At 43.2% G+C, this 18151-nt stretch overlaps 2 protein-coding genes across 2 annotated transcripts in view; one reads left to right on the forward strand and one right to left on the reverse strand.

Annotated features, from left to right (window-relative positions):
- SYCE1L (synaptonemal complex central element protein 1 like) overlaps nucleotides 1–2829 on the forward strand; it is a 72000-nt gene extending 69171 nt beyond the window's left edge. Inside the window, exon 12 of the mRNA XM_061138072.1 lies at nucleotides 2608–2829. Within this exon, the coding sequence (XP_060994055.1) occupies nucleotides 2608–2795 (188 nt within the window). The 3' untranslated portion in view covers nucleotides 2796–2829. The remainder of the gene's footprint in view (nucleotides 1–2607) is intronic.
- A 9674-nt stretch (nucleotides 2830–12503) lies between these two features.
- The window catches only part of ADAMTS18 (ADAM metallopeptidase with thrombospondin type 1 motif 18), a 140373-nt gene continuing 134725 nt past the window's right edge, over nucleotides 12504–18151 (reverse strand). Inside the window, exons 20-21 of the mRNA XM_061134047.1 lie at nucleotides 15896–16043; nucleotides 12504–12726 (exon numbers count right to left, since the gene is read on the reverse strand). Of these exons, the coding sequence (XP_060990030.1) occupies nucleotides 12611–12726; nucleotides 15896–16043 (264 nt within the window). The 3' untranslated portion in view covers nucleotides 12504–12610. The remainder of the gene's footprint in view (nucleotides 12727–15895; nucleotides 16044–18151) is intronic.

An 18151-nucleotide genomic window follows, 5' to 3' on the forward strand; every position in this document is an offset into this window, starting at 1 on the left:
ATATTGTTAAACATGTTTATGCTACACAGAGTAATCTACGGATTCATTGCAATCCCTATCCAAACTCCAATGGCACGTTTTCCCCTGTAGAAATAGAAAAAAAATTTAATATTCATATGGAACCAAAACCCCCCAAAGAGTCAAACCAATCTTGAAAAAAAAAGCACAAAGCTGGAGTCATCGGTTTCTAACTTTAAAGCATATCACGAACTATCATCATCTCAATAGTTCATGTTCAAGTGTGTTGCTTCTTCCTTTTGCCTTCTCAGATTTGCTTCTTAGCCCCTCTCATAAATTGCTTTTCATTTTGGTTAAAGAATTTGATTCTTTTTTTGTAATTTCTATATCTTTATTGACATCCTCTATTTGGAAATTGTTCTCTTAACCATCACCCTTATGGTTTTCTTTAGTTCTTTAGGCATAATCTTTGATTTTTAAAAATATTTGAGATAGCTAATTTAAAGCATTTGTTTACTAAAGTGAATATCTGAGTTTCTTCACAGAAGGGAAAGAAAGGAAAAGAAAAGAAACTTCCTCCTTTGCTATTAGCTTCTTTGTGCTTGTTTCTCCTCGACAATGTGCCCGTTTATGTTTACTTTCAAGATTGTCAGGCGATTGCTTTTCCTATTTCATCCAAAATTTGTCTGATTGAGAGTTAGTCTTGAGGTGACCTATCATCATCTTATAAGTGGAAACCATAGGGCAATTTTAAAACAAATCTTATTATTGCCTTGTTTTTTTTTTAAACAACACTCCTTTCTTTTCTTCCCAGGCGGCGCTAGTGGTAAAGAACCACCTGCAGTGCTTGAGACATGAGATGCAGGTTCCATCCCTGGCCCGGGGAAGATCCCCTGGAGGAGGGCATGGCAACCCACTCCAGTATCCTTGCCTGCAAAATCCCATGGACAGAGGAGCCTGGCAGGCCCCTCTGCAAGGGTCAGACACGACTGAAGCGATTTAGCACACATGCACCTCTCTTTCCTAAGTGGAAAGATTTTTATTACCTGAGACAGACTTGTATTCTAAACCCAAGTAATATCATGTTTTGCTCTGTGACCTTAAGAGAATTATTTACCTGTATTGAACCTCAATTTCCTCATCCTTAAAAGGGAGAAAGTGATGATAAGGGATTTCCTGTGAGAATTAAAGGCGAGAATGCAGATACAGAGCCTGGGACAATATCTGGCACATGGTTGGGGCTTGGTAATTATCAACCCCCTTCTCTCTGTGCAGCAGTAAAGGCTTTGGAAAGGAGTTGAGCGGAAAGGAGTTGAGCTGGTTGGTGATGATTACCTGGCTACTGCATTTGAAGGCTGTAAAACCAACATCTGAATTATCTGAGTTGATAAGATTAACTCAATCACTGCTAAGTCTCCCTGCCACTTGGTACCAGGGAAACGGAGACACCTAACTCCTGCTCACCATCTTCCAAAGAGCAGGTTTTCACAGGGTGACTCTGAAAGACGCTTTGTGCTGGGAAACAACTCCCAGAGTGTGCCTTCCAGACAGAGAGTGCAGTAAAGGAACACATTAATCTTCCCCCAAATCCTATTTCACGTCTTCCGGACCTTGCAGAGGGGAGATGGGTGAAAACAATTGATCCATTGAGAATCGCAGGCTGACCTCCAACTCAGCTCTCTACCTGGGTGAGTGGATTTGGACAGGGAACAAGTGCTTTGGCCTCAGCCAAGGTGGTTTCCTGCTCAGTTCAGTGACGAGATCTCGTTAGCAAGGCTGCCGCTGGAAAAGACGTTAGCAGTGCCCACCTGGTTAGGATTTAATTAATAATGACACAGGAACCAGCTTCCTCCCACTCTGGGAGGAGGAGGGGTTGGGCAGCCGGCCATCCGCAGGCTGCCAGCTCTCAGCAGCTGAGGGCCTCAGCTGGGCACTTGTGCCAGGAGGCGGGCAGGGAGGGTCAAACGGCCCTGGGCCTCGTGAAATCTCAGTCGTAAGTAAACGTGATTCTCAGGTTGTTTCCTGGAGAGCTCCAAAAACCATAAACCTGTCTTTTACCCTTCAAATCTCCTTTGCTCTGGCAAGAGCATCTGTTGCCTTCTTTATACTGATTCTGTCTTCTTTTTCTTTTTTAAAATTTTACTGAAATATAGTTGATTTATAACATGTTAATTTCTGCTGTACGGCAAAGTGATTCAGATACATACACATATATGTTATTCTTTTTTTAAATATTCCTTTCCATAATGGTTTATCATAGAATACTGAATATAGTTCCCTGTGCTATACAGTTGCTGTTTAGTCGCTAAGTCATGTCCGATTCTTTGCGACCCCGTGGACTGTGTAGCCAGCTCGGCTCCTCTGTCCACGGGGTTCTCCTGGCAAGGATACTGGAGTGGGTTGCCATGTCTTGTTTTTCTTGATTGTCATTTGATTAGGTACCAATTTGTTGCGTATTATGGTCCAGGCACCCCCATTTGTATTGTGGGAGTATTGAGGGCACAACACTTAACTGAGCATTCAAACAATTCTAGTCGCTATAGTTACTCCTGATTGGGTCAGTTACCAATGCATGAATGACATCTGGGTTGCGAGTCTGTGCAGGGTTGAATTGGGGAATAAATTTCCAGTGGTTTTTTGTATTTGCAGGCAAGGTGGGTGCAGCTTGTGAGAGCATGACCTTAAAAACAAGAATGCAGGTGCTGACTTTGGGAATAAAATCCCACACAGACTGGCGTGGAAGAAACGACTCAGGATTTCAAGCACATGGCTACAACACCGTGCAGTCTCTGCGGCAGCTCTGTGCCTTTTTTGCTGAGCACTCATCCTGGTTGTAATTTTTTGGGTTGGTCTGCGGGATGCCTTGGTTAACAGCTGTCCTCATCCATGAATATAAACCCAAAGAGATCAGAACTCCGTTTCTCTTCAGCCTTGCAGGATCCAGCGCAAGTGGTGCCAACTTTCACTGAATGAATGATTCAATGCCTCTTCCTAGATATTGAAATGAAGGTGCAAAAGAAATCAAGCGATGTTGCCAGTAAGCAGATGGGTACTCAGAGGGAATTTAAGATTTGAATTTGAGGTTTGTGGGAATGCAGATTCTTTGCTCTTAATCAACATAAGGGTGTCCTTGTGAATCTAATGCCTTTGTACAAAATGTCTGTGAGCCTTGGTTCTTATGAAAAACTAGAAGAGTTAATGATAATTATCTTACATTGTTGTTTTAGATTCAGACAACTATAGAAATTGAGATTAATATATGGGAAATACCGAGCATGCCCCTTGTATGTAGCAGCTGTGCATTAATGTTAGTCATTATCATCATCATCACCGTTTCATCATTGCCTCTCCCTGCTGTTCCCACTTGATCATCTCATTACATTGTTGTTTTTGGTTTTCCAAGTAGGTCCTAGGAAAATTTTATGAAAATAAGCAAAACATTTACTTTTCATCAATCACTCTTAACACATTATGGACCAGAGACGTAGTACGGCTACGTAGTATGGCATTAACTTCTGCAAAAATCCTCCAGTCAGTAATGGGTTAAAACATTTTAAAAGATCTGTTTCATGGAAAGCAGATGATATGAAAGAATACTGTGTCCAAAATACCTTCCCTCGGGTATACCTCTTTTTCTCTTTTAATGTGTGGGATAGAAGGGAGTAACATTAAATTCATTTTTTTTCTTCCTTCCACTCTCTCCAACTCCAGCCTTATCATAATTTGGGGGGGAATGGCTAGAAGTGCCAGACATAGCCACGTCTGCCAGACTCTTAAAGAGTAGATTGAATGGGTGAGGCACAATGCCATGGGAACTGGAGGCACAATGCCTCCATTCCCCTGTTTCTACAACCAGATTTCAGAACTTTTAAAAAAATATTTATTTACTTGGCTGCACCAGGTCTTAGTTGCTGCATTTGGGATCTAGTTCCCTGACCAGGGATCGAACCCAGGCCCCTGCACTGGGAGCATGGAGTCTCAGCCAGGGGACCACCAGGGAAGGCCCAGATTTCAGAACTTCTGCAATGCTTCCCACCTTACTCTTGTCCAGCAGAAACAAACTAGCTCCTGACAGGTCCTTAGCCTTGACTGACATCCCAATAAAAATGAAGGGCTGACTTCCAGTCTGCTTAATTTCCTCACACAATCCAAGCAGGGACAGGGGTTTAACTATGGTTACCAGTTCTATGTTTATCAACAGATCACTCTTTCAGCATATATGTCCATTTTAAACATATTGATTCATGATACTTCTTGGGTCCAAACATGCTTACTATCTGTGTTCTAAATATTGATACTGTGAATGTTTCTCCTTTTGGAAAGAGTATAGGGAATCCATTTAGAACATGTTTAAAATAAACATTAACATTGAGCTTATCCTTTTCATCTCAGTCATCAAGGTAAACAATCACAAAAAAACCTTTTAGAAACAATCTGATTTAGTTCTCTTTTTCTGGCTCCACAGAGTTCTCAGTCATAGATTATTTCAATTCTATAGCAAAAGTCCTATTGAATTTTCTGAATCCCTAAAAAAAAAAAACCAAACACATAGACTACATGGGTGAAGAGGCAAGAGACTATGTCTTTCCTGTTCCCCCATATATCATCCACTCAAGAAATGGTAGGTAAAGGTAATACCACACTAAACAAGACAGAAGAATCCCCTACCCTCATGGACCTTCCATTCTAATTGTATCTTCAGTACCAAGGACAGTGGCTGAAAATCACTGTTCTCTGGCTGAGTCAAACAGCAGATGCGTGAGTGAAGCCAGCCCTTGTGTACACAGAATTTGTTTGGGGCACGCTTGAACCAGGTAAATGGGGGTGTGAACAGTACAGGAACAGTTAGTGTTATGTAGCAAAGTTCCTAGGTGATTATAGGTGTGATCAAAGACAGTCCTCAATTCAAGCATATTATTCAAACAGATTTTTATATCTCAACAAAGAGGTATAATCTATATGCCATAAAATCTACCCATTTAAAGTGTCCTATATAATGTATTTTAGTGTATTTATAATACAAAGTTTTGTCACCTGCAACATCTTTCATAATTTATGGCTCAAAGCAAAGTCCCTGAAGATACCAGCCTTTGAAAGGAAAGGGGTCAGATATTTTAAAAAACTGGATCTTTCATGGGGTCACCTTTACCTGGTGTCCAGAAAGTATGAAACATTTTTATGCTTCTTACGGTCCCAGAGTATTTCTTTTGAGGAAGGGGAACTTAAGTTAATATCATGTGAACTTGGCAGTGTTTCTTATTAGGTTTTATTTGAAACACTACTCATTAGAATTACTTCTTCCCAGGTGGTTCTGGTGGTAAAGAACCCACCTGCCAACGCCACGACACAAGAGACGCGGGTTCCATCCTGGGGTCGGGGAAGGTCCCCTGGAGGAGGGCATGGCAGCCCACTCCAGTGTTCTTGCCTGGAGGATCCCCATGGACAGAGGAGCCTGGCGGGCTGCAGTCCATGGGTCACAGAGTCAGACACGACTGAGTGACTCAGCACAGCACTCATTAAAATTCTCTGATGTCTCCAGAGTAATTCTCGATAAAAGCATTTGTTTATCAGGGGAAAAATCAAATATAATACAGTTAACACTTGCCTGAAAATGATCATATCTGACGTTACACTTGGACTTACCATTAGCCCACTGGGTAATTTTAGGAAAGGCCCTGAACTATTTGGGTCTCAGTTTCTATATTTGTGAGGGAGAGAGAATGAAATGATAACTACCTTCTCTTCCAGGTCATAACTTTTATACATGTATTTGAAAGCAGAGTACTCTGCTTAATTATAATTGGGGGATTTTATTATTTTAGAAGGATCTCCTCACATTCACGTGATCCTGATTAGCATTATGTGATATTGGCAACAATACAGGGAAAACAAGCATTTTCAAAGGTTGAGTGGGGTGAATGCAAATGTGAAGAAGTTTTTTTTTTAAAATCTTAGGTCTCTATGACTTTGGACTACGGCCAGATTGTTTCACAAATGAACGTCTCATATTTTTAAAGAATCAGTCCCTTTGGATAAAGAACAGGATCTGTTTCCATGCTCAGACCTTGAAATACAGTAAATGCTCAATAAATGCTTGTTGAAGAATGAATATATCTTAGATAGCAAAAATGCAGGAAATAATGTTAGTTTAGGCAGAGCGAACTATATAAGAGGGTCCATATGATTGTATGTTAAGAGACTTAATGTGATCACAAATGCTAACTCCCATGACAGTGTGAAAAGTTTGCCTCCTCACCAGACTTCTCTGCTTGTAATAAAAGCTCTGCATCATGTAGGCATCATAACAAAGGTATTTACTGAATACAATTATTCTTTTACTGCTTTAAAAAATGCTGACATATAAATAGACAGATGTTCATTTTAAATATCTGGAACCAATCTTAAAAACCCTTAATTTAATAAAATTAGTCATTAAACCAGAAAAATCAGAAGTCCAGAACCATGGAACTAACCTGTTTATTCTCTAGCATAGCCCCAAAGCATCTTCTAGTAGGTCTTCCCTGTATTACAAAAGATGTTTCTTTTGTCTTCTGTTGGACAAAAGCTGAAGCTTCTCCTATTTTCACTCAGTCGAGTCAGCCAGTGGATTTCTGGCAAACTGTCAGGAAGTGACAGTTGGCATAATTCATAAAAATGATTGATTTACTTTCTGGCACCTAATGTCTGGGCAGGAAACAGGAGGGAAGGCTTCCTTCTGCTTGACTCTGGCTCTCGGGAGTACCACAGTCTCCACGCACTGTGGGTTTCTTCACTCACACACAAGCAGCCCTGGGAGTGATTGCCAAAAGACACTTTCCGTTGGGAATTCAATGGCTTCTCTCTTTCAGGCAACCTCCCACCCATTTTTAAGAAAACAAACGACAGTACCCTAGCTCTTGCATAAGGGTGCTTGGCTGAGAGAAATGGCCGATTTCCCTCAATCCTGGTGTCCCACTGTCCTCTGAACCCCTCTGTAGACTACTGACATGCTTGGGAACGGGAAGAGAGAAGAGGTGAGCAGGGACCTTGTCCCTTCCTGTAAGTCTTTTTCTTTCTTTCTTCCTTTTTCTCTTCCCCTGTGCTGGGTCTTAGTCGAGGCATATGAACTTTTACATGTGGCATGCTAACTCTGAGTTGTGGGCTTCCCTGGGGCTCAGATGGTAAAGATTCTGCCTGCAGTACAGAAGATCTGGGTTCAATCCCTGGGTTGGGAAGATCCCCTGCAGAAGGGGACGGCTACCCACTCCAGTTTTCTGGCCTGGGGAATTCCATGGACAGAGGAGCCTGGTGGGCTACAACCCATGAGGCTGCAGAGTCGGACATGACTGAGTGTCTCTCTCACACACACACACACACACACAACGCATGTCAGATCTAGTTCCCCGACCAGGGACCGAACCCATGGCCCCTGGGTTGGGAGTGCAGAGTCTTAGCTACTGGACCATCGGGGAAGTCCCCTGAGATGTCTTTTCTTGACCCAGCATTTGCCAGCACAGGAGTTTCCCAGGTGAAACATACACTCTGAGAATACACCAGAGCCCTTCATTCTCTGCTGACTGTGGGCCACACGCCGCAGAGCTGCAGTGGAGGGCGGGGTGCCAGGGCCTCCTTCGCCTGCACAGGGCAGACGGACCCAGGCCCCTCTTTATTCGCCCTAGACTTAAACTAGCTCTTCCTTGAAGAAACCTGAATGCCTTTAAAAATGTAAATGCCCAGGTCTTACCCCCAGGTTACTTAAATTTCTGGAATGAGGCCTGGGAAGTTTCTGTGTAAAATACATCCTTAGGTGATGGTAACAGAGCTAATTATTTAGAAATTCTTGTCCTGAGACTCATTTCTAGACACAACTTGACTTTCAAAGGAAGTAGGGCAGGGGAGAGTGGACCCTCTTTCCAAGAAATAGGAGACACTAGGCCCCTTGGTATATGAAATGGAAGCCTGCAAGCAGGGGAGACCTCCTAGACCTTCTGCCAAGGGCTGGGGGTGGGGGCTGCCCCATCCTTCCTCTGCTCCAGCCACATGAAAGGAGAGAAGGGCTCAGAAAGAGAAACGTGTCCGGGCCTCGCCTCCACCGGAACAGCTCCTGGCCCTGGTTTATCTTCAAAGGCCATCTCCCCCAGGGCTCTGATCAGTAACAGAGAAAGGGCCACCCTTTGGACTGCATACCACATTTAGCAAGTCTGCTAGCCGAGAGGATGGAGAATTCAGAGTACCAGGTGTTTGTTTAGAGGAGTGCTTTCCGACACGGGCTATGGGTGCTGCAGGGCTAACACTTGGTAATGTCAACTGATGTCCTAACCTATTGGGGGCAGAGGGAGCCTAAATCGGGAGGCCAAGGTGATAGAAGCAAAGAGAGCTGCAAGAAACTGGGCTTCTGGGGAGAAATGACCTATAGGATTTCCTTTTCCTAGACCGCGGTGCCTCTTTCTCATCCCAGTCAGCATGCTGGCAACAATTCCTGAACGTCGTTCATCTGTTCCACCAATCAACAACTGTATAAATTACTAATTATAACTGTCCCTTATGAAACAAGAGATGAGGAAACAGAAATACTTTGCAAGTATCTCATCATAATGTTCAAAGAGGATGCTGGTTTTGTGCATGGGTGATGGACAGGGAGGCCTGGCGTGCTGCGATTCATGGGGTCGCAGAGTCGGACACGACTGAGCGACTGAACTGAACTGAAGGCCTTTACTGTTGCTTTGCAGAAACCAACAAATAACTGGATACATTTAGAAAAATGCATTCTGGATATTGCTCCTGATGGCCTCTCTGTGCACAAAACTTGTTGAACAATTCTAAATGTCTAACTCTATCACCATAGGCACAATCAAATGGGTATAATCTGCCTTTTCTATGTACAAATATGAATTGGTATTCAAGGCCAAAATAATCTTTTTGACACAGAATTTTATCTAAAGCTTAGTGATGCTAAACCAAACATTCTAGAGGGACTAGGAGCAGTTCACTTACTGAAAAATGTTTCTTAGGTATGAATTCTGTGAAGCAGTTATAGTGACTGTATTTTATTTTTAATTAAAATTAAATGTGAATGCTATTCAGTGGGCTTTTATTTGCCTTCTATTTATGGGAAACAATATAGATTTTCCATTTACAGGAATTATAAAAAGTTTACTTTTTAAACTGTATTTTCTTTAGTTCACATCATTTTAAGTTAAATAGACATGATTAAATAAAAAATTTAGTAGAAGTGTTTTGGGTTTCCAGGGAAATTCAGGATTATAGTAAATGGATGACAGCAGTTCAAGAATCAATTCACCCTTGGTCCCTTCCGGAGGAGGAAGGTACGGCCACCTAGGTTGTACTGATGACGTCACTTCAGATGTTCCGAGCCTCAGCATCAGTGTGACCATCAGGAATTGAGGCCTTAAGGTCTTACTTCAGGAAAGGTAAGGTGAGGCAGATGAAACATGGAATCTGCATACAGATTTTTACAGTCTCTAAAATAAACCCATATGGGACATAAGTAAGTGGCCTTTCCTACATTGCATTTAGCATTCATGGGTTCTGTGCTGTTAATTCCTGCATGATACACGCTGCCGTGAGGTCAGCCTTCCCAAGGCTGACATACAGAATCCACGCCGAGACCACCGTCCTCTCTCTCCATCCTAGAGGACTTCACATTGCAGGCTCCCACACTCAGGTCCTGTTGCCCAGGAGACACTACCGTCCTGCAGAGAAACGGCTATTAGAGAACAACAGCGATCATCTTTGCGTGTCCTTTACTGAAAAGGCAGGCTAAGAGGCAACGTGTTGCCTCCATCCTCAACTCCCCACCGGGGGTCATCCCTGCCCTGCCCAGAATTCTTCTGCCCAGAATTGCTGGGTCATTTTTTGTCACACCCTCTTCACGTGCATCTCAGGGGCCACAACAGAATTCTAAGGCTCAGGTGGCCTTCTCTCTCTCTTTGAAAAGGACACCATCCTGTGGTTGTTCCAGACTCCTTCCACTCCTGATGTGGGGATTAAATGAGATAACATGGTTGTTTTTATTAATAGTATTACCAAAAGGTAGAAAGTAGGAAGGTACCTTTTTTTGCCATCCATTCTATTTTTCATTATTAATAATAATTTTTATGTTTGCAAAATAGCAATAATTCACTTTAAAATCCTCTTAAATATTTTTAAAATATACATGCATATTTTATATATATAGAATATATATAATTATAAATTATTTATAAAATAATTTTAAAAATTTATAAATATATATATTCTATATATATGTATTATATATATATACAGGAAAAAATAGTTTATTCAGGTCATTTGGAGTTACTTTGCCAAGATAGTTTTTTATTTCCCTCTGGTCTGAAGATTTGAAATTTAGGAAACTTGAATAACTTGCTTTTTAATTTATTACTTAGTTTTTTTTCCCCTTCCTTGCTCCTTTCCCTCCCCTCTTTCTTTCTGCAAAAAGATTTTCAAGTGGCAGAAAAAAAAAATAGAAAACCCCCTACATTTATGGCTTATCTAGCTTGGATGATTTCCATAAATAAATGATTACATGACTAGTCAGAGTAGAAAAAAAATTGTATTTCCATGAGATGGTAAATGTCGCGTGTTTCATTCCAGTATTTAATGGTTTCTAATTTCCTCAAGCACAAACAAGAAAAATGATTAATGTCTTCCCTCCAATCTTTTCTCAGCTTTTCGAGAAATTATTGAGATTCTTAATCAACATTTGTACACTTAGATCACCTTGGTAAAGACCAGCTTCTTGCTAACTTATTCAGGAACTTAACAAGTTTCAAAGACAAAGAAACAGAACACTTTATTATAAAACTTATAAAATAATTAAATATTACACATATATTTTGACTTTTCTCTATACCCCATGTTTATTTATTCAACACTTTTCCTCAGAATTAATTCACTTCCTCAGAGAAGCAAGTGAGAACACATAAGAATAGGCTATTAATAAATTAATTTTCCATAAAATAATAAAATGATAATTATATAAAGAAACAAGTTGAAATTTTTTTCAGAGGGCAAGGGGGTAGTGATATGGAGCCCTATGTTTATTTTTATGATAAAATGGCCACTATTCTAGGCCAAGTCCAGGAGACTGAGAGAATATTCTAATCATTATTTCTCTGAGACTTGAGAATGTATGATTTTAATTAGAATGGAATAAAGGAGGCTCTAAATTTAACAAACCACTGTCTGGTTGGTTATGCTGAGCAGGCAAATCCCTGTTTGAATTGAGACTTTTAAAAGCAGTAAAATTGGGTTACATTCATCAAAGACATTGAGGAACAGAGTAGAATTATATAAATATGCCCTTTATAACCACATCTCAAAATATTACAGAAGGACACCGTCTTGTAAGTTACTTTGGTTTTGGCAAAATGGTGTGGTGTTTTTCCCATGAAGAACAATTTTAAGCTCATTAGTGCCTACCAACAGCTGGCTTCTGAAGACTGAAAATATCATCTGAAAGATTACAAAACACTTGTTCATTGAAATGTCCTGGTATATTATGATTTAGTAATATTCACATAGCGAGAAGATGGATGGATTTCTCAATTGCCACTGTGACTTTTCCCTTGTTAACCAAATCCTAGGGCAAATTTAAACATGTCAGTTGCCAGGGGAAAAAAACCACAAGTGGCCTCTAATTTTCCAAGCATCTCTGATAATACGTGGGGAGCATCATGAATGACATTTTCCCATCCTTCCAAACAGGACTATTTTGCTCTTTGTCTCCTCTTAGGTTTCTACCAGAAATGCACATGCTGATTCCCAAAGAGCAGACCTGAGGCTCCCGAGTACTTGTTTGGCTAGCACCAAAAATGACGAGGTTGACAGAGTGTGTAGGGCAACAGGGCTTTGTGGTTATGTTTTCTTTTTCTTTTTTCAGAGTGTGACTTCCAATTAAGTGGAGATCTTAACTTGTCCACGTTGCCCTGTTTTCAGAATATGCCTCAGAATACTTTTCAAGTTGTGAATTTTAGTCTTGGAGACTCTCTATATAAGCAGAATATACCTTAAATGAAGTAAGAAAAAACAACACACACACACACACACACACACACACACACACACACCAGAGAAACAGGACATGAAGCTTGCTAGTCCAGCAGCAAGCACCATCGTGAGCACCATTCGGCATTTGTACAACTCCTGGTCTGGGGCGTCCACAGTTCCGGTCAAACTCTGAGCTCTGAGCAACAGTTAGGCAGCGTGTTCCACCCACATCAGATTACTCCAAGTCTCAGGCTATGACCTGAAGTCCAAAAGGACATTTCCAAAACCCACCCTCTGAGGTTCCCTGGGGTGGGGTCTGTCCCCAAAGTTCACAAGCATCTCACTTGGTCAAAATTCAAACCTATTCTCTCTCATGGCAAGTCATCACCTCCTTCCTATAACAGTGCAAAGCAAAGCCGGTCTGTTTGTGTTCTATGCTTTTGTAAGTCCGATTTGTCATTGCTTCCCATTTTCAAGTGCTTCTGAGTACCGTGTGCATTAGGGAAATGAACAAGAAGGCTGTTCTCGAGAGCAGCCCCTCCAACATGGCAGTCAGCTCACACAGGGTCTGCAGTGTTCAGCTTTCGATGGAAAGAGGGCTGGTCTCTCCGGAGGTTGCGAGGTAAGACCCTGGCCTTGGCGGGATGGGAGGGCATCGAGATCAGCTCTTCCTGGTGCATGACTTGCAGCACTGCTTGCCGTAGAATTTGTGGTTGCAGACGCCGTGCTGAGGAACAAGATGACACCAGCTGAAAAAGTCTACACAGGATGGATCCTCTATGGTGAGAAAAAAATGTTCAGTGCATTAGGACAGGTTCTTAGCCTTTTCCTTATGGTGAGGGCCTACAGAGACTTGGGATCGACTTGCCTTTGGCCCCGTGGGGTTCTTACATAAGACATGAGGACTTTGTGGGGGAAAAAGCAGGATGAAGGCACCCAGAGGCACCGTGAAAGTGTCATTCGCTCAGCAGGGTCCGACTCTTTGTGACCCCATGGACTGTAGCCCGCCAGGCTCCTAAAGCACCGTAGCCACTAACAAAATGTAAACAGGTTAAGGTCACTGGATTGCAAGTGGATGTTTACACACACAAAAAAAGTCATCTCCAGCCTGAGCTTAATGTCTGATCCTCCTAAATAAGCTGGAAACTACTGTTGTGCCTCCAAGGCATTTCCCCTAAAAAACGACATCCCCGAGGATGTTGTTAAACCACTGGTTCTGTTTCAGAAGGTCTGGGGCGAGGACTCAGATTTCTTTTTTCTTCTAATAAACACCCCAGGGTTGCTGCCACTACTCCAGGCTCATTACTCTGGGGAGCAACGAACCTCATATAGCGGAGGACCTGGATTGAAGGCCCAGCTGCAACATTCTGTGCAGGCTTAAATCAAATCTCATGGCCAATTTGTGAAGACATGAATTTAAGTCAGCACCAGTCTTTTTAAACTTCCTTCCTTGTGTAGGATAACAGGGGTGATTACCTACTGGAAGCGAACACGGGGCATCAGAGGCTTTTACCCCCAAGGGCCTCAGGTGTTACAGAATGCACACGGAGTTATACACACAATTTTCTTCCTGTAAGCATAAATGTGTGTTTTAGGAGTAAGGGCTCAGTCCTTTGACTGGATTTGCGAGGATTTTTTTTAACTTTAGAACTATTTAGGGTCTACCCCTACACGTGAGTAAACGCTGTCATTCAGAGCTGGAATTTCCTCCTCTTTGCAAGTCTTAAGTCACCCTCAAGTCCCCGCAAACTGCACACCACCCACGGGTACCCAGTCACGTCCCTCCTGAATCTACCCTTCACGGCTCGCCCCTGAGCCCCGGGACACGGCTCACAAGGCTCTTCCTCTTCTGCTGCTCCCGATTTGCATCTGATCTTCCTATGAACTGGCGACGGCTCCTTCCTTAAGCCGTGGTTCTTCTGCCTAAAGCTCCCTTTCACTCACACACACACACACACACACACACACACACACACACTTCACTCCTCCCGGCCCCAGGGGAGCCTCGTAATCCTTCTGAAACAGGCGCCCATCCCTGGCACATCCCTGCCCCTAACCCTCCCCCTGGATCCCGTTCACTGGAGTCAGAGCTACGGTCTCTACAGTGACCCGAGGATCCAGACCCCACCTCATCCTTTCGTTTCCCTGAAACCTCTGCTCAGAGGTGCCCGCTCAGCACTGCCCTCTCTGACCTCCCTATGAGAACAGCAAGCCCCTGGCCCCCAGGAAGGACCACCATTTCCTGGTTTGTTTCTCTGCATCCTATTTGCTGGCATTTATCACATCTTATGTTTACCCATGGCCCACCTCCTCTCCAGAGCATGGCAGCCTCGAGCAGATATCTGATCGACTTTCTTTCACTGCTCTGTTGCCAACACCTGCCACAGAGTGGCTGCTCAAGAAGTACTTGTTGAAAAAAATAAATTCCCTCCACCTCACGGCCAAAACAAGAAGTTCAAGCCATACTGAGTCTCCGCTCAGGTAGGAGGATGAAATGGAGTTGTTCTTTTCTATCCAGTAAGTCCTGGTTATATTCTGAAGGTGGAGTCTAGAGGATTAGCTGACAGGTGGGTAAAGAGTGTGAGAGAAAAAGAAGAATCAAGAGTGACTACGGGGTTCTGACCTGGGCATCTTGAAGTACGGGGTCATGTTTACTGAGATGGGGATGCAGTGGAGGTAGGCACCAGGAGACTAGTTTAGGATATATCAATAGAGATACAAGCGCGACATGAGAGGAAGACTTCGCCTATGTGTCTATATGTATATAATCTCCAAGTTCAGTTATTTTTTAATATAGTGTCTTATACCCCAGTCCATTAGCATGTACCCTAATCAATCAGAATGTACGTCTGGATCAGCTTCTATTTAGACTGTAGAGATGATCCTACTGATGCAGTGGAAATACTGGAGGATACAAAAATCATGGGCCTGACAGCACTATCACCACTTACCCCTCCTGAGATAAGCATGGAATTTCAACATCTAGTTTATGCTGGAAGCTAGATGTAAGTCAGGAATCAGATGTGAGGTGTCTCACGATCTATCAGAGTAAGTATTGCATTGGGTTATAGTTGTAATAATGATTGCTAATAGCTGATTATTGAGTGTAATAGAGGATGAGGTGGTTGGATGGCATCACTGACTCAATGACATGAGTTTGAATAAACTCCGGGAGTCAGTGATGGACAGGGAGGCCTGGTGTACTGCAGTCCGTGGGGTCGCAAAGAGTTGGACACCACTGAGCAACTGAACTGAATAGCTGATGATTTGAGCTTCTGTTATGAGTCTGGTATTTTGTTTACACTACTAAGGACAACCCCAGAGCGAGCTTCACATCCTACATGCAAACAATTGACAAGTATCATTGGCTGGACCTCACAATACATATCCAGCGACTCCCACCGCCACTACCCTCGTGGGACCTCGTCCCCTCACTGGACGTGGGACCTGCCTCCTGCAGAGAGGAGACAAGTCCTCGTTCTGTTCTAGGCCCCCTCCTCAATGTAACTTCCAGGGATCCTCCCGTGTACTGGGGATGGGGCTGGGAGGACCGGGAGGAATCCCCACCTGAGTAAAACTAGAGGCCCCATGTGTGGCCAGGAAGAAACGCCTGGGCTTGTGTCCTGCATTCTGCCTTCTCATTTCACTCCTCTTGATACAAGGAGACCCGCCTCAGGCAGGAGGCCTGGAGACAAGGCCCTCTCTGGGAAGCCTTCCCCAGAGCCTCCCTTGCACCACACCCGCGCACCAGCTAGAGCTGACCACCATCAGGGACTGCCCTGATGTGCGTGCCTTGCACACCTCTCAGGAGGGCTCCTCACGCCGACTCTGGTGTGAATGGCACCCCCGAGAGTCTGGGCAGGAGCTGCGTAACTGGATGCAGCAGGTGTTGGACAGATACTCCAGAGGGGAGGAAAGCCGACTTGCACGTGGTGGGGTGCCTTACCTCTCTTGGCAGGAGCTGGACAGAAGTTGGTGTTACAGGCCCGCAGCACTGGAGGCTTCTGCCGCAGCAGACAACTCGAGGAAGGCCGGCCCTGCTGGACACAATGGACAGAGCGCGTCTGCACCCCTCCGCCACACGTCACGGTGCACTGCAGGAGAGGGGGACAGGAAGCAGTCAGGAACCGGCCCTTCCTGACGTCACGACAGCAGGGAGAGAAAGCTCCATGCCTCGGGACATTTCCAAGGTGCCTGTCGATGAAACAGGGCTTGTCCAGAGCTGGGCACATGAATCCACTGAGCCTCTCCTCTAACACGTTTCGGGCGCCGTTTGATCTGATTAGAAGGCTCTGAAGCAAATGCCATCTGCTTCCCCCGAGAGCCTGTGTCTCCCAGTCAAGTTAACTCAGGAAGAAGAGAGGTTCCAGGCATACAGAAGCTGCCACAGGAATGCAGAAGCGAATACAGACACATCCAGCCAGTTCATCACAGTATTTAAAGAATTCCAGGCAACCTCTGCAGATACAATAGTGGAGGGGATGGTTCAGAACTTGGACAGCCAAAGAAATATAATGCTCTGAGACAGCTTAGGAATTATGTCCTCCCTGCCCAGCCAAATTCTGAGACAGCATGGTGGATATTGTGTTTTGGAGAAGTCCATTATGTCACTGTCCAACGGAAGGTTAAAAAAAAAGACTAAAAAGGACTGGCCAGTAATTTTTTTCCAGGCACACATATAAAGATATTTCCTAACAAAAGAGCAAATAAGAAAATATTACCAGAGAAAAGATAGCCCTTTAAATTAATCTTTATAAGTATTTTGCTTTTAAAAAAGTTCACTACCCAGTTCATTATCCTTATTGTTTTTTTCCTATTTTATTGTGGACAGGTGAGGACTTCCACTTGGGAGAAGCATCACTGTGCAGAGTGGCTTCTGAGAGGAAAAAACATGTTGCGGTAAAGAGAGTATGAGGTTTGGAATTAGCGCTAAATTCAAAGACAGCTCTATCAGTTACCAAATCATCTCAGTCAGAAGATGGCTAACTATTTTTGTGAAGAACAAGTGAGTATTTTAATTTGTTAACTGAGGTATAGTTGATGTACAATACTATGCTAGTCTCAGGTATACAACAGAATGATTCAAAATTTGTATAGATTACATTCCATTATGGTTATTATAAAATATTGGTTAATCCCTTGTCTTCGTAGCTTATTATATATATACACATACACACATACACATATATACATATCACATGTAGTAGTTTGTACCTCTTAATGCCTCTCCCCCTTCAGTAATCACTGGTTTGTTTGCTACATTTTTTCTACTCCCACATACGTGACAAACAATATTTGATTTTCTCTGTCTGACTTATTTCACTAAGCATAATACCCTCCTGGTCCATTGATGTTGTTGCAAATGACACAGTCTCACCCTTCCTCATGGTTGGGGAGTAGCCCATATAACTAGTTCTGCATCCTCTCACGGGTCGGGGGCACTGAGTTTGTTTCCGTGCCTTGGTTACTGTAGACAGCGCTGCCATGGACGCTGGGCTGCGTGTATCTTTCTTAATTAGCGCTTTCATTTTCTCTGGACACACACCACATAGGAGTTGAACCGCTGGGCCATAAGGCAGTTCTGTTTCCAGTTTTGTGAGGAACGTCCACACTGTCTTCCACAGTGTCCCAGGTTACACGCTCACCAGCAGTATACGGAGGCTGGCTTTCCTCCACCTCCTCACCAGCAGCTGTTTTCCGTGTTCTTTGCGATGATAACCGTACTGAGCAGTGTCAGGCGGTATTTCCCTGTGGCTGTGGTTTGCATTTCTCTGATGATTAGCAAGGCTGAGCATCTTTTTGTGTACCTTTTGGCCATCTGCATCTCATTGGAAAAAATGTTTATTCAATTCTTCTGCCCACCCCCCTTTTGACTGGGTTGTTTTTTGACACTGAGTTGTTTATATGTCTTGGATATTGTCCCCTTATTTTTCACCAACATTTGCAAATATTTTCTCCCAGTCAGTAGGCTGTCATTTTATTTTGTCCACAGATTTCTTTGCCGTGAACAAGTCTTTAAGTTTAATTAGATACCCTTTATTTAGTTTTGCTCTAGTTTCTCTTGCCAGAGGAGGCAGATCCAAAGAAAATATTGCTCCACTTTATGTCCAAGGACATTCTATGTTTTCTTCTAGGAGTTTTATGGTTTCTGGTCTTACAGTTCAGTCTTTAATCCATTTCGAGTTTATGTTGTACATGGGAT

This window comes from Dama dama, chromosome 4 (assembly GCF_033118175.1).
Source record: "Dama dama isolate Ldn47 chromosome 4, ASM3311817v1, whole genome shotgun sequence".
Taxonomy (NCBI): domain Eukaryota; kingdom Metazoa; phylum Chordata; class Mammalia; order Artiodactyla; family Cervidae; genus Dama; species Dama dama.